At 45.8% G+C, this 23,091-nt stretch overlaps 1 protein-coding gene across 1 annotated transcript; it reads right to left on the bottom strand.

Moving 5' to 3' along the window:
• Nucleotides 1-250: 250 nt before the first annotated feature.
• On the bottom strand, nucleotides 251-22,576 carry YWHAQ (tyrosine 3-monooxygenase/tryptophan 5-monooxygenase activation protein theta). Its single transcript, XM_077310508.1, has 6 exons — nucleotides 22,395-22,576; nucleotides 20,788-21,166; nucleotides 5,461-5,584; nucleotides 3,273-3,436; nucleotides 1,652-1,747; nucleotides 251-1,302 (listed from the first exon to the last, which is right to left on the bottom strand). Exons 2-6 carry the CDS (start codon nucleotides 21,079-21,081, stop codon nucleotides 1,243-1,245), a joined length of 738 nt encoding a protein of 245 aa, XP_077166623.1. The 5' UTR covers nucleotides 21,082-21,166; nucleotides 22,395-22,576; the 3' UTR covers nucleotides 251-1,242.
• Between the last annotated feature and the right edge of the window lie 515 nt (nucleotides 22,577-23,091).

Genomic DNA, 23,091 nt, shown 5'->3' on the forward strand with positions numbered 1-23,091 from the left:
TGAACGCATTAGGCATCATTATAGATTATGCATGCCACGTATTAAGGTCTCCTCCCCTTGCAGCCGGCCTGCCGGGAGGGCAGTGTAAAAATCAAACAAATAAAACCTGTTAATTTTACTCCATGCAGGGCATCAAAGAGTTACACGCTTAGTGAAAGTACTGCAGACTTGACAGTTGTTCAGCTATGGAAGAAGCTATGGAGAGATTTATTCTCAGAAGGAGCTGCATGCAAATGTTACAAAGAAACAGTTTAGTGGTTTATAAAATGTAATTTTATTTAATGTTATTTTGTTACATAGGGCATTAACATTTTCACAAGGCTTTTTTGGGACTACAATCAATGATTAGCAACACACAATAGTGGTCCATCTATCTACGGAACAATCACTGGACGAACTTGACACCTTCATACATGTGCACAAACCTGCATGGAAAAGTTTTATACTTGGACATGTGAACTTCCCCCCGCCCCATTCCAGTGTTAAAGAAATGACATGCACTTTAGTCTGCCAAAAAGGCACTCCCTGTATTCTGGCAGTAACATGCTGCTTCTAGTACATAATTGAGTGAATACCAGAACTACAAAGGCAGGAGTGTAAGTGAATTTTTATTGGGAAAGGATGGCAGTTCAACAGCAGCAACTGAAGAGTAAAAAAACAAAACAAGAGTCCCTGTATTTAAACACTCAGTAGCTCCTGCTTTTTATATATGTATAAGGGAAAGCCACCATTTGCCATGTTTCCCATTTGGCCCAATATTCCCCAGTCCCACAGAAAGGAATATGCAGTAGCATGTGACAGTCAACTCACTAAAGTAACCCCTGTAGAATAAAAAGGGAATGTGGAGAACTGAACTGTGTTTAACACTCTTTAGTTGCACCAACTATAATGTCTTTACTGTAATACAAACACAGTCAAACTTGCAGGAACTGGTTCAGATTTTTTTTTCTTTTGAATACCAGGCAATTTTAGCCTGCTACATAAGTGTTTGGAAGTTATTTATGTTTATATGAAATTAAGCCAGTATTAATACTTTTCTACAGCAGTAACCGCACACCAGGAAGGCCAGTACAAACAAATCAAGGAATGGAGTTTTCCCAAAGCTGCAGTGTGAAAAGACTATAAATTGATTTCCATACACATGGATGGGTTCTCTTTGCTATAGGAAATCCAAGTGGAGCTATAAGGAATGAGACGTGTAAAAAGGTTTCTTGAGAAGGGGAATGACACTCCGTGTGCATTTTAGTTTTCTGCACCTTCTGCGGCATCACATTCTTCTCCTGCACTGTCTGATGTCCATAACTAGGAGGAAAAGAACAACAATATCAACTCACAATTGCTCTATTCTTCTCATGCAGAATGTTCTTTGAAACTGTGCAACACTAAAGTTGCAGTTTTAACTAATGAATAAGAGACATAAACCAAAGCTATAGGACAGCCGGTGAGTTCAGGATATCACAACTAGCCCTGAGGTTTCCAGTTTAAACAAGGAAAGTAGTCTCAGAATCAAGTTATAAGAGAGGAGAAATGCCACCTACAAAGGTCAGGAGTAAATCCCCTCCCCACTCATTCCTTTCCAAACAGACCAGCCCCACACAATTTTAAGGCCAGGCATGTAGTTCCTACAGGAAGAATAGGGAAGACCACTTACTGTGAGGTTGTCTCTAAGCAACTGCATGATGAGAGTGCTGTCTTTGTATGAGTCTTCATTCAGTGTATCAAGTTCTGCAATGGCTTCATCAAAAGCCTAGGAAAAATTAAAATTGAAAGGAAAACCCATCACACATTAGTCCTCTCAAGAGAACGGTATTCTAGAAATGAGGCAGCCCCGCAAGAAGACGAGTTTTAAAAATGTAGGCTGCTTTTGCATTAATGGCAATCACTTTTATAAGACTGCTATTTGTGTCGTTGATTTTTACAAAGCTTTTAAGGGTACTACATTAACGTTCATTCAACACTTCCTGGCATACAACTACCGTATATACTCACATATAAGCCGAGGCACCCAATTTTACCACAAAATCTGAGCAAACTTATTGACTCGTGTATAAGCCGAGGGTGAGAAATGCTCCATCATCCAGCCTCTCCATCCCAACAGATACAGAAAAGTCAAGAGGATGAATAGCTGTTGGTTTTTGTACCCCGCTTTTCACCCATAGAAACCAAAAGAATAGTGTGGAAGAAGTGATTAGGAAGAGGAAGAAGTGAAGGAAAAAAAGTTCAGAGTCCCTCAGTCAAACCATTGATGTCCTACAAGCTATCAGAGCAACGATTGGCTGGCTGGAGCAGGCTTTTATTTCAGTTACCGTAAACACCCGCATATAAGCTGAGGAGGGCTTTTTCAGTGTGAAAAAGGGTGCTGAAAAACTAGGCTTATACGTGAGTATATAGGTATATAGTTTTCAGGTGCACATTTGTTTGTTCTGGGGGCAGACATGTGTGTGTTTTAACATTTCTTCTCTGGGATATCCATTTGATGCCACCATTCAGAATTTTTTCAGATACCAATAAAAGGGCAACAAAAAAAATCCAGAAATGCTTGGGGCCAGCATTTTAGGTGTCTCAGGACTGTTTGTCTTCAATAGCTCCATGCCAGATCTTGGTATCAGCTTAGCAGGTGGGTTTAGATTGGACTCTTGCTTGACATGGGTTTTGCTGGCCTTGTTGGTTCCATTTACATGCGGAAGCTTTTAGCCAGTTGTTGGCCTTGTTTCTTTGGCCTCTTGCATCCAGGAGAAAACACGGAATTTTATTCCCATAAGAAACAAGACAATTAGGATGGCTGGGGGCATCTTGCTCAGGAGTGCATTGAATTGGACCCCTTGAGCCAATCGACTTGAAACTTGGTAATTTTAGTGGACAGGCAGAAATAAATCCCCTGCAACAGTGGGGTAATTTGCTTGAAAAATAGCTACCAGCTCCCTAAGAAGATTCTCCCAACAGGGAATAGTGAACTCTGTCTGAATACCAACATAGTACTGGAAGGGGGACTCAAATAACCCAAAATACTGATATTCAAGCCATTCCCAAAAATCTGGAAAATACCATTTTTTCCTCAGGTACATATCCCTACATATGAAACAAAGGTTTCCATTGCAGGAAATGACTCTAATAGTAACAGTACACACGGCCCAATCCTAAGCATGTTTACTCAAGACTCAATTGTTTTCATTGGGGCTTACTTCAACATACTTCAAGTACTAGGATGAACACTCTCTCCAATGAAGGCATAGGCTTCTCCTTCTTACAGAACTGTTAAATAGTCAACTTACTGTCTTTGCCAATGTACAGGCCAGCTCCGGGTTGTTAAGGATCTCATAGTAAAATACAGAAAAGTTAAGCGCTAGGCCCAAACGAATTGGGTGTGTAGGTTGCATCTCTTTCTTGCTGATATCAAAGGCTTCCTGATAAGCTGCCTGTGAGTTTTCTATTGTTTCTATGGAGCAAAAGGAAAATACCAGTAAATATGAAGGAAAACAAACCAAGGAGTCAGCCAGAATGTCACATTATCTTAATGGATTCAAAATATAGTTATTCTTTTGTGTTCTTGTTACAGGTTTGACTTCAAGTAAGAGCAAGAACTTTTTAAAAATAAGATTGGAAGCTTCTTGCCTGTATATGCTATTCTCTCTTTTCTACAAAGGTCTAGCATTTAATTGACTTACACATCTACAGAGGAAGATACTTGAGATTTCCAGTATTGAAAAATGATTTGCTTAGCAGCTATAGCTGCCCTTTGGATCCAAAATATGTGGCATTCAAGAGTGCTCATAGAGCTAGCATATATCCTAGGATTAGATTATTGGCTGTGAAGGCTTAAATTAGCAGTTAGTGTGAAACTGAGCCTAGATATAACCTCCTGCTAGAGAAGTGTGATTTTAGGGCAATTCCCAAACATTTAAATGAGGCAATCGTTCCAGTAGTGCTCACAGGAATCATTCCTTGTGAGACCAACATGATAAAATTGAATAGGGTACCAGTACACTTGCAAGAGAGTTTTTTGATGGATAAGTTGCAAATCCACAGAGGAAGATTTAATTCCTTTTAGTGCAGTTTGCCGTTGGGTTGGTTAAACTGGTATATTCAGTTCTAGGTTCTGCTGAGAGTGGATATAATTCAAAATAATTTGATGGGGAGGGGGGGGTGTCCCAAGGTTGCTAAAGGCACAGCAGATAGACAATATTTTAGCTGTATACAACATACAAATAATAATAATACCTTTATTTTTATATCCTGCCCTTCCCTAGTGGGCACTGGGTGGTAACATCAAATTTAAACAATACAATAAATGACATATAAAATAAAATTATCAGTTACAAATCAAATTAAGTTTTAAAATTATACTATAAACCACCTCATCTTTCTGAGGAGGGTTAATAGGTGTTTGGTTTAGTCAGTTGGCTGGGTGGGTTTTCAAGCCAACTGGCCATGAAGATTGAATTCTGTGGACAAATGTCAAATTGAGTGTCACCATACATCAAGCTAACCAACCAGCTTCAATCACTGATAAATAAATTTTTGAATAGGTAGAGCCCAGAGAGAAGTTTTCTCTCCAGGGACTAGAATCCAGTATTATACATTCTAAAGCAAAACAATGAGATGATATTAGCACAGAAGAATAAAGTGGGCCGGATGAAATGCACCCGAGAGTGCTCAAAGAACTTTCCAGAGAACTTGCAGAACCCTTGTCCATCATCTTCGGGACCTCTTTACAGATTATTTTCTATCAATTAAATATTTTCATTGAATGAAGAAACTGTGACAGGTTTTTGAATTATTTGACGTATATTGTTATTACCAAATTACTGCCATGCAGCATTTCTCTTTGTTTCCCACCTGGACCCTGATATCCCTGCACCTCCATGGGATTCAAAGCTAGAAAGTCCCCCTCCCAAGTAGCTCTTTTCTCCAGGAGAGTTGATCTCTGTTGCCTGGAAATGACCTGCAATTCCAGTTCCCAAGTTTAGATTGGCATCCTGCAACCTCTCAGTGCCACAAGACCTCCCCCCTCCCAAGCAAGCAATTTCATCTCCAGGAGCTTGGAGATGAGCTGTCATTGCAGTCCCTCCCTCCCAAACAGCCTTTTTTGTGTGTGTGTGTGGGAAGCTGATCTCTATAGTCTGCAGATGACCTCCAATTCCAGGAGATTTCCAGGCTGTACCTGGAGGTCTGTGACCCCTGCGTCAGGAATGTTCCTTGGGGTTCCAAAGTGGGGCCTCAAGAGTCCAGGGGTGGGCAAGAGTTTTTGCCACATAACCAGTCCAGGAAGGCCGCAGTGCAGGTGTGCATCCTAGCGCCCGTTGTTTCCCTGGGTGCAACAGGCTTTGCCTCTAGTTTTTCCAAAAAACTTCATGAGAATAAGTTATCAGAAATCCTCTCAGGATATAGATGGCGCGTGGGATAATGTTCATTTTAAGGGTGTTGAGGAAAAGCTAGAAATTTAGTGACTAAGATACTCACGTTTTCTGTCATCCCCACTTGCAACTTCTGCAAGGTATCGGAAGTAGTCTCCCTTCATCTTCAGGTAAAATACCTTGCTCTCTGGGTTAGTTGCATTGGCTATTAAATATTTATCCAGCAGCTCCTACCAAAATAAAAACAGTAGGTAAAAGTTTGCTCAATCATGGCAGGTAAGACATATGCAATTAACTTTTACATTGATAAACAGTTCCCAAATATTTCAAACAAAATATATTGATTAAATTATATTCTTAAACCACCTTCTTAAAAGCCTTGCAGAGGAAGCCCAATTCTGCAGGGCGATCCGGTGCTTTTGTGGATGGTGTATTGTTGCATTGTGGGTAAGGAGGACAGTGTTTTCATGGCATTTATTTCCTGGCCTCAGCCATAGGCTTGGTGGAACAGCTCTATCTTGCAGGCCTTCCTGAACTGTTTAAGATTCTGGAGGGCCCTGATCTGATCTTGAAGAGTGTTCCACCAGATTGCAGCCAGGACCAAAAAAGCCCTGGCTCTGGTTGAGCCCAATTTTACTACTTTTGGGCCAGGGAACCTAAGCAATTGGTGGTAAAGGTAAAGGTATCCCCTGGCAAGCACTGAGTCATGTCTGACCCTTGGGGTGACGCCCTCCAGCGTTTTCATGGCTGACTCAATACGGGGTGGTTTGCCAGTGCCTTCCCCAGTCATTACCGTTTACCCCCCAGCAAGCAAGCTGGGTACTCATTTTACCGACCTCGGAAGGATGGAAGGCTGAGTCAACCTTGAGCCGGCTGCTGGGATTGAACTCCCAGCCTCATGGGCAAAGCTTTCAGACGGCTGCCTTACCACTCTGCGCCACAAGAGGCTCTAATTGGTGGTAGATGGATTTATTGCTCTTTACAAGGATATACATATTGTCATACTAATAAGGTCTATGTTCAAAGCTCGTGTCTGGGTTAAGGCAAGAAGCACATCAGTTTCTACAGTTAGGGACAAAAGAGCAACATTTCCTATAAATCTAGCAGTATGGAAAGAACAAGGACCTTTGTGTTAGAGCGAAATAACTTCTCAACAGTGGGCAGTTAAAAATATGACGCAAATCTCTTCCCTACTGCTAAGAAAGTACTGAACATACATGCCTCACTATGCCACCTCTCATTATGCAATGCTCAAATTAATAAGAGGCTCTTAAGTAAGGGGGAAAACCTTACTGAAAAAATGCACTGTTAAACAGTGGTCCCCAACCTTTTTATCACCGGGGACCACTCAACGCCTTTTACTGAGGCCCGGGGGGGGGTAGTTTACTCCTCTACTCTCAACCACTGCCCTAACGCTCTCTGATCGCTATGGTAATGTTTAAACATCCCTTCAAAATAAGATACAGACACGCCACAACAATGAACATAAGGAACATTTTATTTTCATGGAAATTTTAACTCATGACAATGACAAATCAATGGGAACCCTGAGCTTTTTTCTCTGCAACGAGAAAGTCCCATCTGGGAGTGATGGGAGACAATGACACCAGAGGTGTGTTGTAAAGGGCCGGGGGGGATGAAGTAAAGGGCCGGGGGGGGGGAGGCGTCCTTCAGGGCCCACCTCCAATTATTCGAAGGACCACATGTGGTCCGCGGCCCACAGGTTGAGGATCGCTACTGTTAAATATACAGTTCAGCCATCTTGCTGATTCACGCTACTATTCTAATTGCTCTTTTCAGCTTCTATTTTGACTTACAACCTCTTTGAACTTTTAACAAGACTGAGGTGATCTTAACGCAGCCAAATTTTCTACTCCAAGTCCTGCTTAAAGGGCTAAACTTCTTCCCTTTTGAGTAAAAATATAGACATTGGCCATTTGGTGATGTCTATGGCCCAAGACATCTCCCATCACAGCCCCACATTACTCTATGATTAGCTGCTTAATTATTAGATTTCTTGCCATGCCTCAGCAAAAACTGTTTCTTGCAACTTTGTTCAGCATGCTGAAAAACCTCATGGTGATTTTAGTCACCATATTCATGTTTTGTAATTTCATACACACATTTACTTTTGTAAATATATGTGTGAATGACAGGAGACTTATGAACCTGTACATGAAATCTATCAGTATTTCAGCTTGTCAAGTTAACAAGGCATCCTACCTTACAATATTACCCAGTAGTACTCCGTTTTCCTTCTGACCCAGGCCATCTCTTTGTCACACAAGCCTGCCTTATGCTTCTTAGCTGCAGTGGTATTATGGTCCAGTTCAAACTCTTGTGTCAAACACACATAGTCACTGGTACCACTAAGTAGCTGCTGGTAACCAATTATACATTCTTTGCCTAATATCTGGTCTGATCACCAAGCCAATTCAGGCAACTTTTGCTACCCATACCTCTGCCATATAAGGCAGGGGTAGTCAACCTGTGGTCCTCCAGATGTCCATGGACTACAATGGACTACAGTGTCCATGTGCTACAGTGAACACTGGCAGGGACTCATGGGAATTGTAGTCCATGGACTTCTGGAGGGCCACAGTTTGACTACCCCTGGTTTACACCTTTAAGAATCTGATGGCTAGATCTAATGCCAATGGAAGACTAACTGCTCTCAGAAGTAGAAGAATGGAAGTCTGTCCACTCCAAATATGGATCACCTCCTTTTGTATTTTAGATGAGTTGAAGTTTAGAATTTAGAAGCTGCTATTTAAGTTTCATTGTTTGGGTCTTCTTTAGTCACAACAGCACATGCAAATATATTTTTTTAAAAACTTACAGGGGGTAACAAGTAGGTTAACAAGCCAAGTGTTTGACCACAAGAGGTAGAAATGTCTTGCAAACAGTTTGTTTGGTTTTCATGGCTTCAGCTTCAACAATGAACCTTATATTCCTATATACAACTCAACTAAATCCTAAATATGCTTAATTTCTTAAATTTATATGCTTTAACTCCTCCCACTGAACTAATCCAAAACGTCCTAAATACAAATTGCTGCCATGACCTCTCTAGTTTCTCTGCAAATACCAAACAAAATAATAATATCATGGTAACACAAGCCACTATTCTATATCAGATTCCAAACTAAACTGCTCTAAGCAATAAGGGTTCCAGGACATATCTGTTTTAACGATGTGATTTAGCTAGTCATAGAAGGAACAAGAACTCACACTGAAAACCTTGTTCGGTCGCTTATCTTCCAAGATTAATAGCCTTTGTTCACATGTTTACAGTATCATTTAAACCACGTCAAGTAACTGAAACCTACATTCATTACCAGCTGTGCACATTCTGCAATCCTGCACGATTACAGTATAAGCACATCCCTGCTGAACACATTGTGTCTGAAACATTAAAGCAATTTGCTTTATAGGGTGGACCTGGTGGAACATTCATGGGGACAGAGTGATGGTTCCCTGCCTTTCGCAAGCAGCCTGCCCTTTGAAAATCCTGAGCTAATCAACTCTAGGGAATAGCAAATTGAGTTTGGGCATGAAATACTGCTTGGGCTGAAAGGACATAAGGTATTAGAGGTGGACTGCATCTGTATGGGTTAAGTCAAACAGGTACTGAAATGTCTCATTGTGTTGTGAGCACCAATGTTTATCCAAGCCCATATGCCAACTTCATTGGAAAGGAGGCTTCTGTCACTAGGGGAAGATCTTTGCTTACCACTATTCAGCCATTACTGATCCACATTTAGCATTAGGCCATACATGTATTAGGCAGTCGATTCTGTCCCTTGATGCATCTAGAAAAAAACTATATATACCATTACCTAATGGGATATGGAAGCTTGCCAAAAACATTGTCTAGTCTACTAGACACCAGATTCTTCTAGTCAAAGAACCATAGTAATACTAGACAGAAAGCTACCCACTGAAATGCAGTACTCTGTCAAAACCTTATTCATTTTCTGCCCAGTGCTTCCATTTCTTAAAAGCTGCTCTTGAAGGTCAGGTGACTTGAGCTGTACTCAACAGTGTTAAGGTACTATAGCTGAAAGAGTGACAGTTCCACACCTCCCCATCTATGTACTTTTTCACTCACGCATTATTTCATACTAGTAAAAAAGCCCATTGTATCCGAAATACAATGGGCGCTAGCAGACTGGGGCAGAGTAAAAGGTGGCTTACGGTTGAGCGGGCGGGCTCCCTCGCGGCGTCTTCTGGCTGGCGGCCATTTTCTTAATGTAGGTGGCGTGTGGTCCGATGCCGGGGTGCTAGGGGCCTGGGGAGCTGTTTTATCCCCCCCCCCCCGATTTGGAAAAAAGCTCCCCAGGCCCCGGGGAAGACGCTCCGCGGCTCGCAGAGCCGCAGAGCGCCTTCCCCGGGGCCTGGGGAGGCTGCCGGGGGCTCCCTGGCCGGCGGCCTGATGCGTCGGAGGCGCTTTGCGGAGCGCCTTCCCCGGGGCTCGCAGAGCCGCGGAGCGCCTTCCCCGGGGCCTGGGGAGGCTGCCGGGGGCTCCCTGGCCGGCGGCCTGATGCGTCGGAGGCGCTTTGCACCCTTCCTCATCCCGGACCGAGCCCGCCCTAACTCCTCCCACACAGCCCTTACAGCTTTATTTAGACCTCGCCGCCCGCGGCGCCGCGGGCTGTGTTAAGATTAGCTTAAATCAAGTTCTCTTCCCAAGCTACATTTAAATCTGTGAGTTGCAGAGATACTAAGCTGCTCTAAAGATATTGCTATAGTACAACATCACTGCCATCAACTACCATCTGTTCCACATAATGTATTTCTGGTAAGGCCTTGGAAGAGGAACATGTCTCATGGCTTAAGTGCCCACACCCACTCAGGGTGGCTGTCCTGCCCCTGAGTGCCTCCTCCTCCAACCAGCTTGCCTGTCTGTCCAGCAGCCAGCCAATCGCCTTTCGTCCCCCACCCCCGACCACCTCCTCCTCTTTCCTCAGAGGTTTGAAGGCTGCAGACCCCTACTGCATGAGAGCTGCCCATGCTGGTGAGTTCCATAACAGCTGCCTGCATCTTTTCCAGGTCCTGGGGGGAGGGGGAAGTAGTCTACAGAGTTCTTCCACCACCCCAATCTAGCACCGTTGTATTCCTGAATGCAATGGGCTTGGCCCCTAGTTCTATTATATTATCTAAAAAGTGTTAAAGGGAAGCAGTAAATTAAAAAATGCCTACTGATTCTGCATGTTGTCATGTTTAGCTTCACTCTTTAGTCTGGAAATTCTATATTTGATTTTCCATGCAGATTAATTTTGTAAAAAAAATGTAATGCACTTGATTGGATCCTGTAAACTATGATTTCATCTTTTCCCCACTTTACTATCTCTCTGCTTTGTTCTCTTGACTGCCAAAAAAGCTTATGCTGAAGATTCCCAGGTGAGCCACTCGGACAAAATATTATGGCAGCTGTTGTGATGGAGACTGTGGCAAAATCACAATCATTGGCAAAACAGGGAGCTGGGAAGCAATTTTATCACATCAACTCATCCCATGGTGATCTTTCCCCCATTTTTTAATCTTATTTATTTCTCCAATTTTTATACCAACCCTCTTGGACAGCCATCTCCGGGTGGTGTCCAAGACTCACCCAGCCCCTAGCATCAGGTGTCCCTTGGTCAAAACGAGAAGACTGGAAAGATCCACATACACCTTCTTGAGGGACCCAGCTCAATCTGAAGTCTACACAAGCTATTCCTTCCTGTATGTTTTAGCTCTTAAAGAATCTGACCCAAAAAGTACCTCCCTCTTCCACTGGTTTTGGACAGTGTCATCAAGCCATGAGCTGGTTCACTGAGAGCGGCGGTTATACAAATCTAATAAATAATAATAACCTACTTATGGCAACCCCTGTGAGGTTTTTAAGGCAAGGAAGTAACAGAGGTGGTTGTCCATTACCTGTATCTTTGTAGCCACCCTTGCCTTCCTTGGTGGTCTCCCATCCAAATGACTACCAGAACTGACTTGGCTTCTGAAATCTGATGAGATCAGGCTAACCCAAGCCATCCAGGTAAGAGCACTTACTGGGTACTACACTAAGAAGTCCACTTCCAATTATTGTTTCAAATACACAGCAATTAGGTTATCTGGAAGTTCAACAGGTTCCGAAGAATTATAGAAACCTCTTACTACCCAAATTCATTTTACTCGACCATTTCAATTCTCTGCCCTCCAGAAAGGAGCACGGCCCATGTCAGAGCACCTGCATTTCAATTTGGTCAGAGATTTTAGGCAGTGGCTGCATGGAGAGACATTCCTTTGTCCATTCATGTGGAAACCCCATTACCAAAGCAGGTAAATACTAAGCAAGATAGACAATAGTTTTTGTATAAATCAGTGGTCCCCAACCATTTAATCACCGGGGACCGGTCAACACTTGATAATTTTATTGAGGCCTGGGGGGGGGGTAGTCTTTTGCCAAGGGACGTCAATGCCACCACCTGAGCCCTGCTCCACTTGCTTTCCCACTGACGCCCCTGACTTCCCGCCACCTGCTGAGGGCACTGCTAGCAGCAGCTGCGCAGTGCCACACCAAGGGGGAGCCCCAGCCAGCGGCAGAGCAGCTCCCGAGGCCGCCGCCGGGGAGGAGGACGAGGAGGAGCCACGGCCTGGTACCGACTGATCCACGGACCGGTAGTGGTCCCCGGACCAGGGGTTGGAGACCACTGGTATAAAGCATCCTTAAGCATTTGATTATAGTAAAGCTTGAATTATCTTGGGACAACACATTACTCTGACCCCCAAAAGTGCCCCCAAGAAAGTGCTTTCTGGGGAAATGTCAGGCATGGGTTCAAGGGTATAGAGCAGGCTTTCTCAATCAGGATTTTGTGAAACCCTGGGGTTTCTCGATGGTCCTGGAAGGGTTTCATGAATGGGAGAAAGTTAATTAATTTTAATATATTTTTCAAATTAGTTAAGCATTTATCAGGTGATAGAACCGTATATGATCATGCCAACCAGCCCCCCTCCCAAAATGGCCAATGATGGGTCTAGAGGGGGTGGAAAGGGAAAGGGCTCTGGGGTGTGTACACAGTTATGGTTCCCAACCCTATTCTACATGACTGAAACAATTTCTGGGGTTTCTTGAATGAGGAATGTTTCAGGGTTTCTCAATGGTAAAAAAGTTGAGAAAGGCTGGTATATAGAATGGGCCCTATGTGAGCTACAGTCATCAAATTCATGCTGGACGTCCTTGGGATTCCCCCCTGCATGCCCTGACTTGGGAGGGTCCGAATTACAGCTTGCCAAAGAAGGTGCCCTCAGGAAAGTGCATTCTGGGAGAAAGTTATCAAGAATGGATTCAGGGTCATAAAATGGACAGGAGGACCCTATGTGACCTTGAAAGCAGAGACCAAGTGAGAATTGTTGGCTTTTGAGCCCTGGGTGGGACAATGGGATCTCATCTGCACCAAACCAAAATAAGGCCTGAAGGAAAAGGTTGGGAATTCATCACCAATCAACTGACAGTGAGGAGTGAGAGGCAAATGTATGAATTCAACTCAACCCCATATTCCCCATCTCCTGGAAGAAAAGCCCAGAGAATCTGGATTGAATATGCCCCTTCACAGTCTGTCTCCTGATCATTAGGTGGGAAAGAAAGGATGCAGCCCATTGCATGTGAAACTGCAGCTCAACAGCATACCCCATGGAACTGGGTTGGATTGTCCCTGCACTGCAGTCACCTTGCCAATAAAGTGAATGAAGTAGGACTTGACTGAGCCATCTAACAAAGGGAAGGACCACGAAACATGGGACAAGGGAAGATGAAAAAGGAAGACACTTCTAGGCAAACCCTATGCCTCCATCAGTTTCACTTTGACAGCAGAGAGCAAGTGAAAGGGAATGGCTGGAGCTACAGGATGATGGCAGTGAGGACAAGGATAAAGATGTGGTAAACCCTAAATGTAACTAAAGCCCAGAGAAAAAGGCTGGTCGACCAGTGGGATGAGTGGAGTGTGTTTGGTGATGAAGTCCCCTCCCCATTTCAAGAGAGACTGCCACATGACAGCTCCAAAACAAGGCCCTGTGCCTGGTACGCAACATCTTCTCAGCTGAGTCTAAGACGCGTGAAGACTTCATCCACTGTGCAAGCAGTGTGTGAGAGAGGGAGGGGTTGGGTAGAGCATGCTGAATAAAGGGGAGGCCCTTTCAGAGAAACAGAAGAGCCATCACAAGGTGAAACGAGCAAATCAGGGGATGGCTGGAGGCCCAGTTCCCACCCAATAAAACGAACACCCAAACCCATCTCATTCTGCAGCCGCCTTCAAGAAATCCGTTCACAACTAGTAGGGTTGGCCCCAGATGGAAGAAACAATATTGAATTTCTGAGAAGGGTTGGCCTGGCCATGTGCACTCTGACATCCGCCTGTGGCTATCTCATGACTGGGGAGCCCATGTCCTCACCTGTAGTCTGAGTGGAAGAAACTCGGTGCAACACAATTAACTGAAGGCCCCATGACTTCGCCCCTGTATGCCTCCCATGTGTCCTGTCCCCATCAGGCCCCAGCTTGTGAATGGCACAGGAGGAATACTCATTGGCAGTGATTCCCAGCAGCACACCAGAAGGATTGCCCTATGTCAGCACCCAGCTGTCACCTAGCCAGCAGAGAAGGGTCTGCCTGCACTGGAGTCCATGACCAACCTGAATAGTAGGACTTTTTTTTTTTTGTTGAGCCAGCACCCAGGAATACTTGGCCCTCGGTGCTACCATGCCAGTGGGCTGAATCATAGGGAACTATCTAACAAGGGACCCCTGTACAAGGGGAAAGAAGGAAGATCCTTCTGAACATGATTCTGGACATGCCCACACAGCCGACCAGTGTCACCTTGACAGAGAAAAACACGTGAAAGGTACAGTTTGGCCTCCAGATGATCATGGCAATGATGAGCTGGAAAGCCTGCCAGCCAACCTCTAAATGAGTCACATGGGAAAAGGTTGACCAACCAACAATCTATCACCGTGACAGCATCCTGAACGAAAGCTGACAACTATGAAGAGAAGAAGAGTTGGTTCTTATATGCCGCTTCTCTCTACCTGAAGGAGGCTCAAAGCAGCTTACAGTCACCTTCCCTTTCCTCTCCCCACAACAGACACCCTGTGAGGGAGGCTGAGAGCGCCCTGATATCACTGCCTGGCCAGAACAGTTTTTATCGAAGCTGTGGCGAGCCCAAGGTCAACCAGCTGGCTGCATGTGGGGGAGTGCAGAATCGAACCCGGCTCGCCAGATTAGAAGTCCGCACTCCTAACCACTACACCAAACTGGCACAATGGAATGCCCCCCACAGCTGCAACAAAACAACATCTTTTAGCCTGCTCTAAAGGCTCTTGCCCCCCACCTGGTTCAGCAAGCAGAACCTTCATAACGGAGTGAGAAGGGATAGTTGCAGCCACCATACCAGTGGGGACTGTGAAAAGGATTGGCCAGGGCCTGAATAAGTAATACAATGAGTCATATCCAACAAATACTAGGAGGTAGAGCTATGAGGAGGAAGTTGCTCTAGTTGATCTTCTGGGTGCGGCCGATGTTTGGGTAGGCTGTAGGGAAAGCCCAACCCTACCAGGCAGAGGCAGTCATCCTCCCACCCAAGCACCAAAGGTGTGACCCATGGGCCACACGCTAGGATCACCCAGAGAGTAAATGGGGGGACGCATGGGAGGACAACTGAAAGCCATGGTCTGACTCCACCAGGTCCACAGCAGAGTAGGCCAGCAGTGGGAGGCTGATTTTCAGAACAGTTAAGTCATCTACCCTGGCCAGATTCAAGTGGGAGTGTTGGAGACTGAGCATGTCTCCCAGGTGAGAGAATACCTGCTCAGTATATTGGTGGGAGAACAGGAAAGGAGACTGATGGCTGCACTAGCAAGGGTTGACCATGTAACACTTTTGTGCACCCAGCACTCAAAGGAGTCAGAATTGGCAAGCTCAGGGGACTCCCTATCATTATCTTGACAGAATCCTTTTACCACCACATCCCTAGCACCCCATCCCCTCCCCTGCTCCTTAACATCACTTCACAACTGACAACCACAACTGGGGATTATGGCTCACTCATCTCTTACTGAGCTGCCACAACGTCCTTCATCTTCCCCTCCTCCCCAGCTTATTCCACTGCCTGCTGTATCCTCTGGCCCTATCCACAGCTCTGGCTAATTTGCACCTAACAGCAAAGATCACACTTCCACTGAGCAAGTTACATGTTACAGAGGGTGATGCTGTCCTTAATGCATAGGGGTTGCACATACTGATCAGCTTGTACTCCTGCTCCTTGCCAAGAAGATGCAACCTCATATTGGTGCCCACCCTCAACCTGTCAACCAAAGTACCAAGTTACCCTGCGGTACCATGTTTCAGCAGGGCCCAAAATTCAGGAGTGGCTGTGTTCCATGCCTCCTTAGTTCTCCCCAGCTCCAAGGCATACCTCACCACCAAGTACAGCTTGTGTACCAGGTAAATTATGTTACTAAGACATCCATCCCTTGTTGCTACTTGCATCAGGATCTGTGACCTGGTGGCTATGGGTGATAGATCTGCTACCTAATCATTCCCTCAGGATACTTTACATCAGGATTCTCTAACTACAGTACCATAATGGTACCATGAAGACCCCTCAATGGTACCACAGCCTTGGGAGGGGAGGGGGCTCAAAATGGCAGCTGGGGAGAGCCCTCCCACTTTGTGCCTGCTGTTTCCAAGCTAAAAGGAAAGAAAACGTTTTGTTACATTTAACTGGACAGGCTGACCCACCCCCTCCCAAAGTAGTATTATTTGCTTTAGAGGTCTGCCTCACGCTATCGAGAGCTTGACATTAACCAGTTCAACTGCAGAGTTGCGCATGGAAAGCAACACATCCACCGTGATCCGCCTGGAGGGGATGGTGTACCAGGCAGCCACATGGACAATAATCTGGTGAAAGGACATGTCCTCCAGGAGGAAGAATGGTTAGCCATCCATGGCAATCATTTAGTGGATTCACTGTTTCCCCAGCCTTCCTCCCTGGTGCTTTCCCCAGCACTGGGGACATCCCCTTAAGGCCTGCGAAGGTTAGCATGCTTTGCAGTCCCAACCAGAGTGCCCAAAGCCCCTCTTTGAATGGCCTGGTATTCCCCCACATACACACCTCTCCCTGCTGAGTGGGAGTGGGCCTCTTTTGCCTCCCAGTGGTTGCCAACACTTCTTCTGGCAGCAACGAAATAGGTGTGCCTTTTGCAGGTGCCTCCTGAGACCAGTGGATGCCAAGTGTTGCAGGCCTCAACCTCTCTGAACATAAGCACGGCCCACCCAAGGCAAGATAGGCAAGCTGATAAAACACAGATCACCCTTCCAAGGAGAAGCAAGTTAGTGTGTGTGTGTGTGGGGGGGCAGATAGTAAAGATAAACACAAATCACTACCAAATGAAAAACAGCCCAGTGTGTTTCTAAGTTGAATCCCCCCCCCAAAAAAAGACAGTCCAGAGGGAAAGAAAACACCCAAACAGCAATCCCTTGTTTTACTGCAACCCAAAGCACTAGTGTGTGTGGGTGGGTGTGTGTGCACGCACATGCGATAAAATAAAAAGGAAAGGAAACCACCAAGGAAGCAGACAGCAGGAAAATCCCGCTAACAAAAATGTATGAGAAAGAGGAAGTCAATTTCAATTTTTCCACCTTTTAAAGCAAACAAACAAATCACAACCCAGAGGAACCCAAGGCAAAGCACACACCCCAGGCCCCAAGCGAAGCTAGCTACACCATCTTCCCACAGGAAAGCTCCTTTATGGGTACACCTCTCCACCCAAACTACAGCTCCAACAAAGGAAATGTGTGCTCCTCTACAATTCTATAGATATGGGTTTCTGGGTAGGCTTTATTTTGTGAACAGCCCCAAGCCACGTCTAAAGGCTTGGAGATTTCTTTGGAGATTACCTGCATGCCGAGCATTACCTCCCAAGCCCCAATTCTGCACAAACTCATTTTGTGCCCATCCTTAGATTATTATTTCTGTGAGGCTTGATACTGCCTTATCTCCAGAGAGTCCCCAAGACCCAGGGACATGCACAATACACAATTTAGAGAGCTTATTTATCAGCAAACAAGTAATAAATTATGTTCAGTTTCTAAACAGTTAGAAGAACAATTTGGTGGCATTGGAATGCAGAGATACAGCCACTCAGTCAAGCAAGCATCCTGTAACATCAGCATCAGTTTTACTTAGGCTTTCATTTAGAATTCTGATTTTAAACAATTTGGCGATCCACTGAATGAGGGGCATGCTACTGCAAGGAGCTTGTTAAATATCCCCACCAACAGTAAGTGGCGGGTACGCTTTGATCCCCTAGTGACTTGAAAACAGCAGGGTGGGTGCAGATGCACCTCGTGAGCATCCTCAATGATAGGAGCAAAGGCAAGTAAGGCTACAGGCTGGTTGCTATGGCAGGGATGTCCCACAAGAGCCAGCTGCTGCCACTTCATCACCTTCAATGATTTCCTCTCAGTGAATACTGCAGCCATTGGGAGGAAAAGCAGGAAGGAGCACTAGCAGGGCAATCCCCATACAAATGAGCAGAGTTGATGTAGGGGGAAAAAAGGAAGAGAGCAAGGCGGAAATACTTGAGGTTTCTCATTGTGTCTTTTTGTTAGTGAGGGTAAAGATACTAATAGAAGCCCCCGCTTCCTTTTCAGATGGACGTCCTCAATTTCTCCCCTCCTTTCAACACCATTCCTGTTGTGTTTTTTTCCAACCTTCTCATGAGACTTTTTTTTTTTACATTCCACCTTCACTTTACTCTCCAGGTTTGCCTCTCAACTTTCCTACTACTTTGCTTTAACTTGCAAACTTCACTGGCTCCTCCTTCATCTCAAAACAACTTCTGATTTTCTAAAGAGTCTCAGCTCAGTTTGCTACAGCCAGCTTTGTTTTTCACCTTCCCAATTTAAAAAAAAATGTTTTTCTTTGTGTTGAAGGGTCGCTCATCTGGATCTGTCTCTCTTCCAACCCATCTCTTCTTAAGCAGCTTCTAGCTCTTGTTTTGTTCCTTCATCCTAATATCTTTCTACCCCCTTCTTGTCTGAGAAAGTCCTGTTTTTTATTTGCCCCTTCAGAGGGATCTCTTTTCACCTACCTCTTAATCTAATAGAACTTTGGGTCAATTTCTATTATACCCTTCAGTCAAGCAGCTTATAGTGGTTCTATCTGGTTATTTTTTATAGTGAGGGGGGAAAAACAGGAAGGTTAGAATTTCTGGCCTTTTGCTACATAGAGAGCTTCACAGCTGAATGCCCCCAGTCCTAATACAACATTAACACATTAATCCACACAGGACTACCACCTACATCATAGAGTTGACAGCTGGCATTTTTTCTATCAAAATACAATGGAAAATCCACAGACACCCTCACATAGACTGTACTTGAAATGGAGTCTCCTTGATTTGTATGTGTGGGGGGAAGGGGGGCTCTACCTTTACGCTCCATTCCTGGCTTCTTTCAAATTCAGGATGGCTTTTCATAACTCCTGAGACACTAGATTAGGGGGAGGTGACCCTATTACGTGATTTTCTGCTTCTTCCCAATAAAGCAAAACGATCCTCTCATCCTCGATTTAGTATATGGCCCAATTAGTTTAGAAATGTATAATTAAGAGTAGTACTGTGGCTTAGATTTCACAATTGGCTAAAAGGATATTTGGCAGGTTTCAACTATAGTCACAACTTTGACTTCATATAATGGGCAACACTTGGTCCTGAAGAAAAAAACATTTCTTAACAACTGTATTAGAACACTTGTGACAAAATGCATCTTGATTTTAAGTGTTAAATCACTTCTTAAAAAAAAGCAAATTCAGTTAAAACTCAACACATTTCTAAATTTGTAGAACTGCTGGTATGAGATAAAGATGACTATGCAAGTCACATTGGCTGTGAGCCATTAAACTACTTTACACATGCCTAATGGATTTTTTTAGCACCACCCTTTGAACTATCCATATGCTGTACCAGAGTTTTTGAATGTTCCAAATTTAGAATAAAAGCCTGCTATGCAGTATAACAAATTTTAGGCATGCTTAAAATTCCTTTTCATGGTATACAGAATTAATTCACAAAGTGAACGTTCATACTGTGACAAATCAAATTGCAAAACTGAATAGGCATTTATAGTGGTCCTGTATGCCTGTTCAGCACAGAAGCATGTTTGCTTTGTTTCATGGGCTAACAAATAAAAGCAGATAATACTAGGCATGCCAGACATATTGGCTACGGATGGTTCACGAGCCAAAGTTAGGCAGGAAACCCTGAACCCTGATATGTCTGGTTCAGCTGTCTGGGACATTTAAACCTAACAGTTTAGCAGCAAGGGGCCACAGCTGACTTGTAAGATTTAAATGGTTTAGGTAGCATACTGGAAAGTGGACCACATTTTAAAAGAACTGAATACAGAATTCTGATCACTGTAACTTAGATTATTATTATTATCATACACAGATTCAAGAGACTTTCAATCACTTGGTAATTCAAGGGACTTGACTCATCAAGTTAAATTTATCAAAGCTAGACGGTGGGCACAATCCTGACAGTAATATTTTCAAGGTACAAAAATGTACTATTGCAATATTTTTATCTCTGTTAACAATGAAATGTTACATTAAAAAAAATTAAAATCACAAAGCTATCTTTGCCTGCAGCTTTAGAAAGCATGGACAGTTTGTGCCTGTTTCTTCACTTCCCTCTGGGCCTATAATACTCTTGGCAGTTGCCCATCAATTCTAGTAGGCAATGTCATGCCAATGCCGGCTCAAGAACAGGCCAGGGCAAATCTGGTCAAAGAGGGGTACAGATAGCAGTTTCTCTCCTTAACAAACCTTTCCTTTCATGTGTTTAATATACAATTAGTCTGGCTACTTCTACATTCCAAGAACAGGAACGGTCCTTCCTTGCTCAAGAATAAGTAGCCCAGGTCAAGTACAACAGTTCCTCTTTTTTCATTATGATACACAGAAAACAGTATGTTATGGGATTATAGAGAATCAATATCAGAGAACATCCTTCACGGAACATCATGATTCACCATTTGTTCTTATAATTCCTGTGACAGGGATCATCAGCCTTAAAACAGTCCTCAACTAACCACTGGCAACATGCTTCCCTAGCTTAGTTCCGCTGTTATTTTAATTTACTTAAAACAGTTCGACCCAACCAGTGTGGGGTAGTGGCCTTTACCTGTCTCATAGGATTGCTTGAGGGTCAAATGGAGAAAAACAACATGCGCTGCTCTGGGGCCCCATTGGGGAGAAAGGAGCATATAAATGATTATCTCTCAAAGCAGCTTTTTCTTGCTGGTATCATAGGACAATATTCACTTTTCTCCTAGATTTCAGCATTTAGCAGTAATAATTCATACACAAATATAAAGCCAGGATATACTTGCTGACTTACCAAAACGGTAGTGCAGATGGACTTAAGTTCAGACTCCACTTTCTCTCGGTAGTCCTTGACAAGTTGCATCTTCTTATCGTTGCCGTCAGTTTTCTGCTCAATGCTAGAAATCACCCGCCAAGCAGAGCGCCGCCCTCCTACAACATTTTTGTAGGCCACGGAGAGCAGGTTGCGTTCTTCATTGGATAATTCAGCACCTTGCTCCGTCACTGCCTTCATGCAGGTAGCCATATCATCATAGCGCTCTGCCTGCTCAGCCAGCTTGGCTTTCTGGATCATCTCGGTCTTTTCCATGTTGACTGGCAGTGGTGTAAGCAGCAAGGCAACTGATGTAGAAAGAAGGGAAGTGCTTTCACAGAACTAGAAGGCACCTCAAAACCTGTAAAAGCAGAAAAAAGACATTTTAAAGCCTGCACATTCTCTAGCCAAGCTGTAAAGAGCTGTGCATGTGCCCTCAAATTAGAACAGACTTATGGTGACCCTCTCCAGTTCTCAAGGCAGTAGACATTCAGAGGTCATTTGCCATTGCATGCCCCTACGTCACAACTCTGGTATTCCATGGAGGTCCCCCATTCAAATAGTATCCAGGACAGAACCTGCTTAGCTTCTGAGATCGGATATCACACAAAAGGCCCAGCTACTGCCTGAATCCTGCGCTCCTCATTAGACTTACAAGGGAGGCAGTCACTGGAAGCAAGCCTTTGAATAACAAAAATCAATAATAGGTTCCCTAAACTTCGGACAGCCAAGTCACACCTTAAAATGCTCCATGTAAAGCAAATCAGTGCCACTGGAGGCAAGACCGTGGAGAAAAGGCATTTCTCTGCAAAGAGGGCAGCCGAGAACTAGCTAGCAACTCTCTTTCTCCTGAATTTGAAAGCCTCATGGCTAGAACTCAGGGCTCCCCAGGACACCAGCGTCCCCCCACATCTGTGGAGGTCCAGACTTCCAGCAACACCCACCAAAGAAAGGTCAATACCCCAAGATCCTTGATCATCAAGATATAGACACTTGAGGTGGGGCAATCCTAAATATCTCCGAGGGGGGGGGGAGTAGAACAGGACGCAGGATCCGTGCTAAGGAAACAGCAGAGGCGCAATGGGCGAGGAGGGCCGAGACTAGGGCAGGGAGGGCAGCGGAAGGGGCAGAGGGAGGGCGGGGAGCTCAGTCGGGCGAAGGGCAGACGGAAGAATGCCTGGGAGGCGGAGCGGGGACGGGAGGGAGGGAGAAGAGGCAGCCGCCCGACATGAAAAAGCGACTTGGGGCTGGGGGAGCGCTCCGATGTCCAGCGTTCGTGGGGGGGGCAGGCAGGAGAAGCAGGGGGGAAGGGAAAGGAAGGGCCCCTCCCTCCCTCCCTGCTCCCCCCCCCCCGTGGCGCCTTCAAGCCCCCCCCCCCAGGAGACGCCTTTGTCCCCGTCGGAGGCGCCATCCAGCCGCGACCCGGCCCCCGTCGGAGGAGCACCGCTCGAAATGGCGGAGGGAGAGAAAGACGGGCGATGGGGGGGGGGCGGGAGGCCCGCGAACTCCGCGCTCCCTCACAAAATGGACGCCGCGGCCCCGCCTGGGCGGGCGGGCAGGCAGGGCGCCTCTCTTCCCGCCGCTCTCACCTGGGTCCGTGGGCGCGAGGCCGGGCCGGCTGGCGCCTGCTGGTCGACTGCCGCTCGCTCCGCGCTGGGGCTGGATCAAGAGAGTGGGGAGGGGGGGAGGGAGAGGAGAGAGAGAGAGAGAGAGAAAAGGAGGGCGCGCGAGAGGAAAAAGCCGCTCCTGTCTCCTGCAAGGGGGGGAGGGAGAGAGAGAGAGAGAGAGCGAGACACCGCGCTACGAAAGGGCGTTGGCACAGGACGCCCTAGCCGCCGCTAGACCCGCGCGTCTCGGCCTATCGGGGGGCTGCCTTCCCGCTCTGGGCCCGCCTCCGGGTCTCGTGGAGCCAATCCGGCTCCTGCGCGCCGCCGCGAAGGTGGGCCAAGGCGGGGCACAAGCTCGGTTGGCCCGTGGGCTGCTGCAGCTGGGGCCACGGGGTTTCCTCCAATTAGATCCAGGGTGATCGGACGTCACTGTCGCCGTGGTGATGGTGCTCCAGGCCCCCCGCCCCCCTCCGCCGCCGTTCCCAGCCTAGTCTTTCCTCGCTGAGCGGGCTTCTTTTCCTCTCGCTGGCCGTCTGGGCTGGGCGAGGCACGAGACGGTGCGGAAGCGAAGCCAAAGAGAGTCTCGTGTTGCTGCGGTGGCTGCAGGGCGGGAGGGGTCACTTGCGGTGGCTGCAGGGCGGGGGGCGGGGAGGGAATCAGGCTGCGGGGGGCTGGTTTT

This window comes from Paroedura picta, chromosome 1 (genome assembly GCF_049243985.1).
Source record: "Paroedura picta isolate Pp20150507F chromosome 1, Ppicta_v3.0, whole genome shotgun sequence".
Classification (NCBI taxonomy): domain Eukaryota; kingdom Metazoa; phylum Chordata; class Lepidosauria; order Squamata; family Gekkonidae; genus Paroedura; species Paroedura picta.